The sequence below is a fragment of the Hippocampus comes genome, unplaced genomic scaffold (assembly GCF_001891065.2).
Source record: "Hippocampus comes isolate QL1 unplaced genomic scaffold, H_comes_QL1_v1.1 scaffold388, whole genome shotgun sequence".
Taxonomy (NCBI): domain Eukaryota; kingdom Metazoa; phylum Chordata; class Actinopteri; order Syngnathiformes; family Syngnathidae; genus Hippocampus; species Hippocampus comes.
In genome coordinates, this window is record NW_017804840.1 from 203979 (window position 1) to 217621 (window position 13643).

General features: G+C 41.2%; 1 protein-coding gene across 2 annotated transcripts in view; it reads left to right on the plus strand.

Moving 5' to 3' along the window:
- Positions 1-13643, plus strand: part of dicer1 (dicer 1, ribonuclease type III) — a 103479-nt gene that overhangs the window by 30613 nt on the left and 59223 nt on the right. For both annotated transcript variants that reach the window (XM_019869994.1, XM_019870003.1), the window contains exons 11-16: positions 7841-8083; positions 10612-10766; positions 10858-10990; positions 11067-11142; positions 11225-11364; positions 12367-12546. In XM_019869994.1, the coding sequence (XP_019725553.1) occupies positions 7841-8083; positions 10612-10766; positions 10858-10990; positions 11067-11142; positions 11225-11364; positions 12367-12546 (927 nt within the window). The remainder of the gene's footprint in view (positions 1-7840; positions 8084-10611; positions 10767-10857; positions 10991-11066; positions 11143-11224; positions 11365-12366; positions 12547-13643) is intronic.

Consider the following 13643-nt stretch of genomic DNA (forward strand, 5'->3'; position numbering starts at 1 on the left):
CCCCCCCCCCCCCTCAAAAAAAAAAAAAAGAGATCCATCTCCGAATTTTATTTTGGTTGGTCAGTTCAACAGACATGTGATTGCTGTTCATTAGTTAGAAAATATAATCTTTTAATAATATAACTGTCATGGAATGGGGGGGAAGCAAAAGAAGTGTGTGCTTTTCGTGATATACTTGTTCCACATATAAGGCCATACAAGTAGTTTTCTTGTAAATACACACGAGTTTTCTGAGTAACAATTTCCATGATCCTTGGAAGACGTTAAATCGTATCATTTACAAAACATACTTTAGTAGGAGTCGTGCAGCACATTTGTTTTTGCAGTTTCTGCATTGTCAATTCGAAATAATGCCCAGTTTTTTAATAAAGGGATGGTCTTTTTAACTATATTTTATAAAGCTGATTCTTAATCAATTATTAAAATAAATCTTCTTACCCAACAGAAAATGTGAAGGGATAACCAGACAATTCATGCACAGTAGGGCAATTGTAAATATCTGTGATAGGATGAGAGGTGGCTGTAAGTCAGTAGTGGTTCAACTCAAGTGAACAACTAAATCACCGCAAGATATGAAAAACAAACTTCACGTCTTTCTAAGAAGGAAGGGGCAAATAATTTTCTGTTATATAATTACTAATTGTAGCCTGTTGAACACACAATGGGGTGATCAGATACTGTATACTGGTTCTAAAACGTTGCCTATTTCTCGATCTATAATAACATACTGTTTATGTAAAGGCAAAGCAAAATCATTTTCTTTTCAAAGTAGTTGAGTACCGAGTAGAGAGTAATTGCCACATTTACTGAACAATGGTTACAGGATGGTAAAGAATGGTGAACAAACTGGTCCAAGCAATTGGCTGCCTTTTGGTCATGGAAATTGGAAAATGCAAAGTGCTGGGCTGTTCACAACTGAGGGAGGTCATTAGTTTAAAATAAATCCAGCCATGGACATTTTGGCTCTCAGTGAGAGTGATTGGGAAACTTTGCTGTATGGGGTTTTGAGGCTCCACATACGATATTGATGAAGTCGGTGCGAAGTCACGGTCAACTGGTCTCACATGGAAATTTGCCGACTATTTTGACAATAAAGCAAATATCGTGTAAACATTGTCACTGCAAGTACGATATTGGTTTTATTTATTTATGTTTTGACTGTTTTCATGGCTTATAATTACCACAAGAAATTTATTTTGTTGACTCAATTGTCTTCAGAAGTTTTATCTTTCATTTATTGTTTTGTTATGCCATTTGTATTTATGTTTGATGTCCGTGTTTGTAACCAGTTCTCATGGCTTTATTACAGCTGCAGCGATTGTGAAGGCTCAATATAAATAAAGCTGTATTGTATTGTATTCCTTTATTGTAGCACCATCTAGTGTAGTCCTTTCTCAAATAGTGGGGCACGATGCGATGCCAGGGAGGAGTGCGTGTGACTCTGGGGAACATGCTTTTTTTGCCAATGGGTAATTGCACAGCCACGACAGCAGTTGGCAGTGACCCCCGCAATGTCAGAGAGTGCGTAGGGAGTATTAGCTCTATGGTGTCATTTGGTTTTTTGGGATTTTTTTTTGCACCGAGCATGTGATATGAAGTGTAGGAAAACAAACCCTCAAGAGACAAGATGAAAAGAAAGGTGGTGTGAGACGAAGATAACGAGACAAAAGAAAGTCACCCGAAAGCTAAGACAAGGAAATATGATGAAGCGTATGTCGCGCTTATCTTCACTGTCAAGACAGGTGTGTTAACTGTGTCTAAAAATGCTGGCAGTGTGCAGCCAAATACACAAAGGTGCCACTTAAAGACATTACAGTGTTCCCTCACTTATTGCGGTTAATGGGGACCGGGACCCTGCTGCGATAAGAGAAAACCGCGATGGAGCGTTGGCTCCCCCTCCTAGGAATTTTTGAGTAAGTATATGTGGAAACCAGCATATTTAAAATATGTAAACAGTACTTAAACTTTACATATTTGAGACAAAGACTACAGCAGCTGGACTTCACATTTTTACTTAAATCTTTAATAAAACCTTATACAGTGGTACCTCTACTTACGAAGGTCTCTTCATATGAAATTCTCCAAGTTACGAAACATCTCAAGAGGAAAATATTGCCTCTTGTTACGCAGGAAATTTCAAGATACGCAAGGTAAAAATACAGTATGGCTTGCTCCTCGCAGCTCCGAGTTTCCTGAACGCAACATACTTAGAGCTGCTCTGCCATTGGCTATTACCGAGCATTATCCTGGCACCCCATTGGCTAAGAGGGACTTCTACCGTATGTGTCAATGTGTGTAAATAGAAAAATGTGTCTATGCAGCGTCTTCCTCATTCGCCCCTCGGGCCATGAGGTGTTCCGATAGTTTTATGTAAATGTGAATCACCCAGAAAAAGTGCTCACCAGTTGGGCAATCGCTCACTATGCATTTTCAAAGGATTGGTAAAAGCCAACAAAAGCAAATGTCTTTGGTTCTGTTCTTTATAAAACCCCAGGCAAAAAAAAACACTCCTGAGAGAGAACATGAACTGAAGAGGGCAAAAAAATGAGATTAAAAGTTAAATTTTGGGGGCCTTTTTGGGGGGCCTTGGAACGGATTAGGGCATTTACATAGAAAACGTGTCTCTACTTAAAAAATGTTCTGGTTAGGAAATTTCTTACAGAACCAATTAATTTCATAAGTATCCATATTTGGAATCGAGTAATCTCATAAAATGAATCTCAAGTAAAAAAAAGAAAAGAAAAAAAAACCCACTCAGGTGTGACCATGCACACGCTTTAACGATGGCAGCGGCGGGGAGTTGGTTCACAGCCTTGACCAGGTAGCCTTATTTTGAATATTTCCTGATCCCGTCAGCTTTCACAAGGAAGCCATGACACTGACAGCTCAGGCAAATGCTGAAGAGACAGCCAAAACTGTCCACTCATTTTTTTCTTCACCAAAAAAAAAAAAAAAAAAAACCTGATAAAGTATTGATGACTTTGCCAAGCCTGGTGTGTTTGAAATATTTCCTGGGTTTTCAAGCATGTTTGGACCCTGAAAATTTGCATTGTACTGTTGGCAAACAGTACATTGCCACGGCAACAGCGTTTGACTTCATTTCACATCATGAAGGTCTAAACCAGGGGTGCCCATTACGTCGATCCTGATCGACCGGTAGATCTAGGACAGGTCCCAAGTGTATCCAAGGGGTGTAGAGGAGAAGAAAAAAAAAAACATTTGTGTGTCTTTGTACATGTTAGTAATATATTTTTTGTGTTAATGTACGCTGCACCCTAATCATCCTATCAGTCCCATTTTCACAAAAAAATATTTTAAAAATAAAATAAAATAAAGCAGGTAAATCATTAACCTATGTTGGCGCGCGATCAACGTCACCGGAAGTTGTTTGCGCTCAGCAATCTACAATTGCAGCTTGTGATCGGAGCTGTTGCGCTACATCTTTTATCGTCTTTATTCTCATTCAGAGTTTGCTTCGTGTACAATTCACCGAGGGCACGGGCAAAGAATAGGAATCTAGAGGGCCCAGGGAAGCACTTTAAAATGGTACGTGTGAGCTATCTAGATAGTTCACAAGCTGCAAAGGTGCATTGTATGCCTCCGTGTCAGGCTGTTGCTCATCATGGCGTGGGTGCGCGTGCGCGGTAAGGGGTGATTCCGGGAGGTTGGTCGAAAAGTCGATCTGAGGTCCAAAAAGTTTGGGCACCCCTGGTCTAAACACTCTTCCCAGGAAATATAAGGTACATCTGGTTAACCCTCAAGGAGAGAAACGGCCAAGGATAAAACATTTCCTTCATTCAGTAGGTGGTGCTCCAAATACAATGAAAAATATGTTTGCATTTCTTCAGGCCTGGACTCACATACTTTGACACTTGACAGGTGCGTCACACCTGAATTGATGGGATGAGTTTTTCCATCTTAATGAGGCTCAGCCCGCAATTGCAAGCTCGTGAGTAGAGCGGTGGACGTGGACGGTGCAAAATGGAGCCACCCCTTCACAGCATTCCTGACCATCCCATCTTGGCCAGCCTGGTTCCCAGAATTTTGCACTTGTCAGCCTGATAAATGAACCTTGGAAGGGTGAATGAGGTGCAAAATATTCATATGTTGTGAGAGCTTTAAAGGAGGCTCTAAAATTCAGTGATAGGTGGTGAGTTTTGGATCTGGACCTTCAATGGGTATCTGGTGATCTAATTCACCTCTTAATAACGCCATAACATCGTAATATGTACCCCTCCCCTCCAAAAAAATGGCTCAGTTCATGCTGCAGAGTGTGTTACTAAAAACACCTTTGAAGATTCACAGACAATTGTCTGTATAGTCTCCCTTACAAGTCCTCTGACCCGCCGATGTGTAGCATGAAAAAAAATGGCATTTCACGAATTTGAATATATTATCCAAAGAAAAATTATCTTCCATGACATGACCTCAAGAACTCCAAACCTCTATCGTACAATATGGCACTTAACAATAACTATTTATCGATATCCATCCATCCACCATTTTCAGATCCACTTTTTCCTCACAAGGGCCGCCGGGGGATGCTGGAGCCTGTCCTAGCTGTCTTTGGGCAGTAGGCGGGGGGCACCCTGAACCGGTTGCCAGCCAATCGCAAGGCACACAGAGACAATTTAGGGACAATTTAGAGTGTTCCATTAACCTGCCATGCATGTTTTTGGAATGCGGGAGTGCCCAGAGGAAACCCAAGCATGCACAGAGAGAACATGCAAACTCCACACAGGGAGGCCGGAGCCGGAATCGAACCCTGCATCTGTGCACTGTAAGGTTGACGCGGTAACCACTGGACCGCCGGTTTTATCAATATGTAAATTAAATATATAAATAACACTGTCATCATCAGCGATGCTCATGCAGAAGCTCCTCTGTATTTCTGTGGGCTGAATTTTGTACTCATATACAACCTCTCTAAAATTGACCTACACTGAACTCTCTAGACGCCCAGCGTCCGTGCGTTCGACGCTCAGCGTCCACACAGTTTAAAGCACAGTGAAGCTGCGAGAATGAATGAGAAGAGAGTCGCGTCGTAACCAGTAATAAGAAGCTGATTCGGAACACAAGTTGAGCGCGTTGTGGCACATATTTAGTCAATGATATGTACACACAATTGTACATACACACATATATTTGATCACTTACTTTTTGACATTTTAGAGGAAGCTGAGCTTCCCTTGCAGTCTTAGAGCAATCGCCTCTGCATTGTATACACAGTTCAGTTTTGTATAATAACTGTAAAAAATAAAGCTGACTATCAAATACCAAGTACAATTTGTACTATTGTCAAATGTGCTGTATGTGAGCACATTTGAAATTGCGTTCCTCTCACATTTTTTGGCTTTTTTTAATAAATCCTACTTCACGGATTTCACTTATCACTGGTTCTTTTTGGAACGTAACCCCCGCGATAAATGAGGGATTACTGTATATCAAAACACCATGTGTTTTCTTTTTTTGGAGAGGTATCTGAAAAATTCAATGACGTGTATGTAAAACAACAGCAATATGGAGGGATGCTCATACCTAGTAAATGGTGTATATTCGCCACATTGATCACCAGCTTTGAAGTGGGCTGAGCTATCCCTGTGCTGTGCGCTGTCAATTCCCATCCTCTCAATTACAATAATAAGGAATTTTTTTATGGCTTTTCAAATCTTATCAAAAACATGCTGAAGTATTGATCATATGCTCTTCAGGAGGGCTTTCAATATTCATGTGTGTTGTCCTGTCAAGCCATTGGCGAAGGACTTTTTAAGCCTTTAACCCAGGGGTGGTCAAACTTTTTTGACCCAAGATCTACTTTTCGATCAACCAACCTCCCGCGATCGACCTGTTGCCGTGCACACGCATGCCATGAAGAGCAACAGCTGTCCGCGGAGACATGCAACGCACTTTTGCAGCCTGTTAACGATCGTAGCTCACGAGTACCGTTTTAAAATGCTTTTCTTGGTCCTCCAGATTGCCATTCTTTGCCAGTGCCCTCTGTGAATTGTACATGAAACAAACTCTGAATGAGAATAATGATAACGATAAAAGATATTGCGCAACAGCTCTGATCACAAGCTGCAATTGCAGACTGCTGAGTGCTAACAACTTTCGGTGACGCAGGTCACAGGCCACCGTAGGTTAAAGATGACCTGCTATATTTTATTTAACTTTTTCAATACTTTTTATGAAAGTGAGACTGATAGGATGATTAGGGTGCAGTTTGCATTAACACAAAAAATATATTACTAACATGTACAGAGACATACAAATGTTTTTTCTTTTTTTCTCCTCTACACCCCTCGCGATCGATTGGGACCAGTCCGCGAGGCACCGGTCGACCGCGATCGACGTAATGGCCACCTCTCCTTTAACCCCTTTAAAGCAGTGTGTGACTTTCTTAACACGTACTGTAAACAAAGACATACTTTATACCAAGGTATACATTATCTTGCATATGTTCTACCAGTGTCAAATTTGAGTCTTGGACAATATGATTTCTGATCATATGGATGTATTCTTTGATAATTACTTTTCCTACACTGCTGTTTTAATCTGCTGCTCCTGAGTGGAGCTGGAGGATTTTTTTAACCTCCTGCTGCTGCCTTTGATGATCTATGCGTTCCATTTTAAAACACAGAGGAACTTAGATCTTGGTTCCACTTATGCTGCTCTACTATACTGGATTTAGTGGCTCCATTAAAAAAAAAAAAAAAAATGTGCGGGTACTCGTGGTAGTGCTCTCGAGGGGTTTATATACTGATGGGCTGACACAACCTTTTGTGTTAGCCTTAGTTTCTACGAGTCCCGCTCTGCTTCTCTGTTTTATGATGTTCCACAGGTTTCCATTTTGGGGCCCTTGCTGTTTTCATTACATTTGCTGTTCCTGGGTTTCATCTCAAGAAGCATGGTATTTCCTTTGACTGTGATGCAGATAGATGACAGTCATATCTGTTGTCAAGCCCATAAATATTTGGACATATAGACGCTAGTGCAGGTACTGAGAGTTCAACAGAGGTTCAGAGGGGATTGAGCCTTTTCGGTTTGCTTGTCCCTCCCCTTGGAATGACCTAACATTAAATGTTCAGCAAGCCCCTTCTCTGTCCATTTTTAAAACTCATAAAAACTCTGAAAACACATGTCTAGTCGATGGCTTTTGACTCATAATGAGACACTGCATTATTTTAGTGTTTTGGGGGGTTTTGCTCTATTTGTGTAATTGTTTTCTTCTTTTTAACTGTCTTTGTGTTTGTTTGACTGATTTTTGTTTCCATGTTCAGTACGTTCTTTGCAGAAATCGTGCTTTAAAATGTGAATTGTAAGATGAATGGGATGTTCAAGGTTGTTTTTTTCAGTTGAGGCGGAATCACAATTTTTGGCATGTTTCATCTGCTGAGAGGTCAAACTTACTCAGTTTTTAAAGGATTAAAAATCTCATATGATGTCCTTCCCTGCTGTTGGAATGTACTTTTCAGTGGTCTTTCAACAGTTGCCAACAGTTTGGGGTCACCATCTTTTTCCCTCGGTACTGGTTGCTCTGGACTTTTGAAACATTGAGATACGAAACAAAAGCTCTAAACATATTTTTCTCAAAACTAGGGGTTTCAATTACTGTCACAATTTTTGTGACAGCAATTACAATAAGGAAATTAAATATAGAATTTAAAAAATGAAGATCTCAATCTGTATTTTTCGACCCATGAGGAACTTTTAGCCAGAGCAGGGTTCCTATTGGTTTCTTGTTTTGATCACGCGTATCGTTCAAAAATCGGTTGTCTTTTACACATTATCCATCAATATGTACCCATTGTATTAATTGACTTCCATCTTTCTCCTCTAGGTTCTCCGTAAATTCCGAGCTCATGAAACCAACCTGCTGATTGCCACGAGCATTGTGGAGGAAGGTGTGGACATTCCCAAGTGTAACTTGGTGGTGCGGTTTGACTTGCCAACTGAATACAGATCATATGTCCAGTCCAAAGGCAGAGCTCGAGCTCCTGTCTCCAACTATGTTATGTTGGCTGATAGTGACAAGACCAAATGCTTTGAAAATGACCTCGGCACCTACAAGGCGATAGAAAAGGTCAGATATTCTCTCTCTCTCTCTCTCTCTCTCTCTCTCTCTCCCCACACATTATATATCTCTCTCTCCCCACACACACACACACACACACACATATATATATATATATATATATATATATGCTCACCTCCTTCGTTCCCTCTCTCCTTCTCAAAAAAGAATGAAAAGCAGAATCACGATGCTGTGAACGCTTTGAGACGCAGAGTGACTTTGCCATTTGCGACTCTGCTGAGTGAGTGTAGAACCCGCATTCGGCAATCTGCCAACTTGTGCCTCGCACTCTAACTGAACTGGAAAATAAGTCTCTCTTGCGCGCACACAGACACACACACGCACCAGGTACCACACATAAAAGCAAAGACCTTTCCGTCAACTCCGCCACCGACATTAAATGCAGCATTTTCGCAAAAGTGAGCACGCTTTCTGGCATAATTACTTCTTACAAATTTCCACGCCAGAAAAAAAAAAAATAAAAAATTATATATGCCTGCTACAGCTCTACCTCCCACGATGCATGTGGATAAATGAACCAATCACAGGGAACAAGTCCTCCCACAGCTTCAGAGAAATGAGCATTATTATCCTGCCCCCACATTGTCTGTGTCTGCAAGTCTGCGTGCGCCCGTCCATGCATGCTTGGGATCGATGAGACAACACGGGCCTAGCAGCGCTTCCTGTGCGCCGGAGGGGTGGGGCGTGGGAGGGGGACAGGGGGGGTGCAGTGGCCCGAGTCAGCCTTCATTCTCGCTGTCCTGTCAAGCAGGAAAACAAGGGAGAATTAAAGGTCAAATGCATCCCTGTGGTGGGTGAGTGTGTGATGAAGTTGCCTATGTTCCATAACTTTAGCTTTACAACACTTCAGATCGAATACATTAAAGGCAGAACAAAACGCCAACTAAAAGTTTTGGAAGTTAATGGGGAAAAAAAAAAATTATTGCACAAAAACTTCAGCATCGCCTCGTGAGACTTCAGGTACCAGAAGTGACAATGAGGGAAAGCGCGATCAGACTTGATGTAGCTCTTGAACAACTTGTAAGTTGGGGCACTTGTATCTCAAGGCATCACTCAACTTTAGATATACTGTACTTTCAGTGTGTTCCTTTGTTAACTTTGTGGAAAAAAAACCCCAAAAAATTGCTTTAAATTTTAATTACAAGATAAGGACATTTTAACAGCTCCCTGACACATTATTATCACTTGAAAGACACTGATTCCACTTAATGCTGCTAATTCCGCTGTCAGCTTTAAGGGAGGGGGAAAAAAAAATTTAATCCTTCACTCACATTCCATGTGTTTTGTATGCGTGTGTGTGTGTGTGTGTGTGTGTGTGTGTATACATATACACACACGCACACATATACAGGCATATGGTATTGATCCTCTGCGAAGAATATCTATATCTAGATAGATAGATAGATAGATATACATATATATACACACACACACACACACACACACACACACATTCACTGCATGCACAATTATTTGGAAGGTGTGTGTGTGCGTGTGTTCCCTTTAAAAGTGTTAGAATTGCATGGTCAATTCTTTTGTTTGTTGTGTGCACTGAAGATATTTGGGTTTCAGATCAAAAGATAAATATACAACAGAAGTTCAGAAGTCCATCTATTTGTGTATTTACATCTAGATGTGTTGAACAACTCACAACAGAGCACCTTTTGTTTGAAATCATGCAAGTGAGCAAAAATATTGGAATGAGGGCTGAATGATCATGACAGGGTGGCCAACCAGTCAGACTAAGAGCCAATTTTTTTACCGTGTTACTGCAAAGAGCCACATCAGACACATGGGCATCTTTTACTCGCACGCGCACACACATGCACACATGCACACACGCACAAGCACACGCACACACGCACACGCACACGCCCACACACACACACAACACACACACACATACACACACACACACACACACACACACACACACACACACACACAAACACATACACATGCACACACACACACACACACACACACACGCATGCATGCATGCTCATGGGTGCCCAACCATGCACTCGCGCACATATCAGTGTGCTTCTGCAATTAAAAAAAAAATTGGGGGAGGCTTTTAACAAATCTGAACCGGGTGTGCCAATTATGGAGGGCACTATTTGTCTATGAACGGCCAGCGGGGCGCAGCACTACCTCACTTGCCTAACCTGACCGCACATCTCATACTGAGCACTTAGCCCCTAGGAAGATTTGGCCACGCAAACCTCCCCCCCGCAATGAAGCTACTGCTCGAGAAGGGGGAGACGAGAGTCTTCTTTCCCTTTCAGCTTTACCCTTGACATTGTGAATTGTCTTTCATCTCTCCCTCTCCTCTACATTTTCTGCTTTAACTTCTGCTATCTGCAAGTCTTCCGTAACCACATCTTTAACAAAAAAAAAATATCACACATCCTTAAATAAAATGAACAAATAAAAAATGAAATTACAATTAAAAATAAATAAATAATTTTAAAAGGTGGGAGTAGAATGATGATGATTATGTTTCTTCCGAGCAGATCTTGAGGAACAAGTGCTCCAAATCTGTGGAGGTTGGTGAGTTTGAAGGAGAGCAGGTGTTGGATGATGACAACATCCTTCCTCCATATGTGCTTCAGTCTGAGGATGGAGGTCCCCGGGTCACCATCAATACTGCCATTGGTCACATTAACAGGTATGCTTCATCTGTGGTTGCATTGTTTCCAAAAATGAACCCATGCAAACAGCCATTTTGAAAAATAAATTGTTTTGTTGAAATGGCTCAGGTACTGTGCTCGCCTGCCCAGTGACCCCTTTACTCACTTGGCTCCCAAGTGTAAAACAGTTGAAACGCAGGATGGAAAATTCCAGTCTACACTTGCTTTACCCATCAACTCCCCTCTGAGAGTGCCTGTTAAGGTATGGAATAAACTATAACATCCCTAAACAAGTGTTGTAGCAAGCAAATAATTTTTTCAGACATTCTTCTTCACAGGGTCCAAAAATGAATTGTGCCAGATTGGCAGAGAAAGCAGTTGCACTACTTTGTTGTGAGAAACTCCATCGAATAGGTACAGTATGGAAACCATAGTCCTCCTTTGTTATCAGCACTTGTTATTCCCTTATTTTATGCTTTACAACCGACTTTCCAAGGTGAGCTCGATGATCATTTGATGCCAGTCGGGAAGGAAACCGTAAAGTATGAGGAAGAGCTGGACCTTCACGATGAGGAGGAAACCAGCGTTCCTGGCCGGCCTGGCTCGACAAAGAGGCGACAGTGCTACCCAAAAGCTGTGAGGGAATTATTAGGATGAACTAGAGTTTGAAAATAATTCATTTTCCATATGTATCGCGGTAATCACTTGATCGATATCAATAGAAATGTTCGTTAGGAAAAAATTACGGAAGCAAACCTAAACCCCTTCATCATGTAGAGAGAGGCTACAGTGTGATTTATGTGACAATTATGAGCACAAAAGAGGAAATTTGGAGCACAAAAGTGATTTATTTGTCCACAGAACCAGCGAGGTGTGCGCACGCACTAGTGGGTGACATATGAACGCTCAATGAACGTGCAGCTTAACTTAAAATAAATAACAGTTGCCTCCAACTCTTTTTATACTGTGCAAACTAACCCAATAAACCATCTCTGGATGGATACAGGTACGTAGTGTAGAAAAAATGGATGTGCAAACTCCGACGTTAGCCAGCTTCAACTCTCAGGCTCGCATTTCATAGGCAAGTAAGTGTGAAGGCTGAGGTAACTCCCATGTAATAAATCCGATTTATGTGGTTCCAATTTCACCCTACTCCAAATATTCACGCCTTCCAGCATACAAATTTTTCTCATTCCTCATACTTGCCATTTTTCCCAATTTCATGTTTTACATTAAAAATGTCCCCATTTATTTCCAATGGTACAGATATTATGCTTTCAATTTCAGCATCCCACACCCTACAACTGAACATTCCTTCACATATTACCTGTATGTTATTTTGGCTTTAGGATTGCTTCCGAGGGCCAATTTCAAAATAAAAACTCCCGACATCAGACGACAAAAATGTAGCCCGTATTTGAACCGACAGACATGTTGCAGACAAATTTAGTGTCTCATAGCATCGTATCATGTGCAGTGTGATATACTCAACGATTGATCATCTCGAGCATAAAATTCCATAAATTCCAAATTCCATAAAATGTGTTAGTGGTTCACTAGTTTGTGAGGGGAAGTGGTGATTGTTACATGATTTGGCATGACATTGACAATTCTTTGTCCCTTCTTTATGGTCTTCAGATCCCCGAGTGTCTGCAGGACAGTTTTGCTACCCCCCAGCATACTTACTACCTATATGTCATTGGGATGGTTCTCACCACGCCACTCCCGGATGAGCTCAACTTCCGCCGAAGGAAGCTCTACCCACCAGAGGACAGCACCCGGTGTTTCGGCATCCTGACAGCTAAACCTATACCGCAAGTATGTTAGAATTTAATGCCTCTCTGCTTTGTTTTTAGGGCCAAAGCAGGCGACCACTGCAAAATCTCAGTTGTTTTTGTAGAAATGATTAGGGTCCATGTTCCATGTTGGGCTCGCTGTAAAAAAAAAAAAAAAAAAAAAAATCATTGCTTTTAAATTGCCAGTTTTAAAGCATTGCTACTGGCAACAAAAATAAGTAATTAGACATTTTATGAACCTGTGTTTTTCATTTATTTCAAACATTTTTTTATTCAACGGCACAACAAATGTAGAACAATACAAAGTAGTACAGGTGGACTACCAAATAAGGACCCCTGAGGAATAATGAATACACCTTAAAATGTCAACATAACTCCAGCTGCAAGCAGCTATGAAGGCCTAGTGAGTAGTTGTGTATTTTTAGGGATGCAAAAACAACTTGTTTTCTATTCACAGAGATGAAAGTCCTCCGGATTTTCCCGGAATTCCGGGTTTTTCAAATTTTTATGAAAATTTCTCCGGAGAATTGAGGAAAATTTGCATAAAATTAATCCGGATATTAGTTGACAACATTGAACGAAGACGCGTTTGAGTTCGTTGTATTGCTTTCACGAGCGTAGCCATATTGAGGCACTAACACTAGTAACAGTAAAGAGATTTTTGTTTATGTAATAACGACAGAAGACATGATGGCGTTTGACTAATGGTTTAGTAGAACGAATGGCAACTCGCAACAACAGTAGCAAGCGTCATTTTGCCTCTTGGGTTATACCATCTCAACTAGAACGTGGGGGTTAGTCCCCAAACATTTTTCGTCTCTTTATAAACACACCTGCTAAACCCCAGTGGAACGAATAAAAGATGCCGTGGACAAGAAAGTTGTCGTAAAAAATGTATTTGGCCAAAAAGCGAAAAACACAGATTGGCAGAAAATCGTGTCCGTCTGACTTCGAGTGTCGTCTCGGCTAACTTAGCTTAACTGTTGTCGTGTGGGACGTCATTTGCGTCGGCGCTGATTGGTTGAAATCAAAGACGCGCTTGCGTACATGTTCGCGCTGAAGCACGCACAGCAGAGAGCAGCAGACTATCTACTGCTGAGGCTCGCTTAGCTTGAGTGG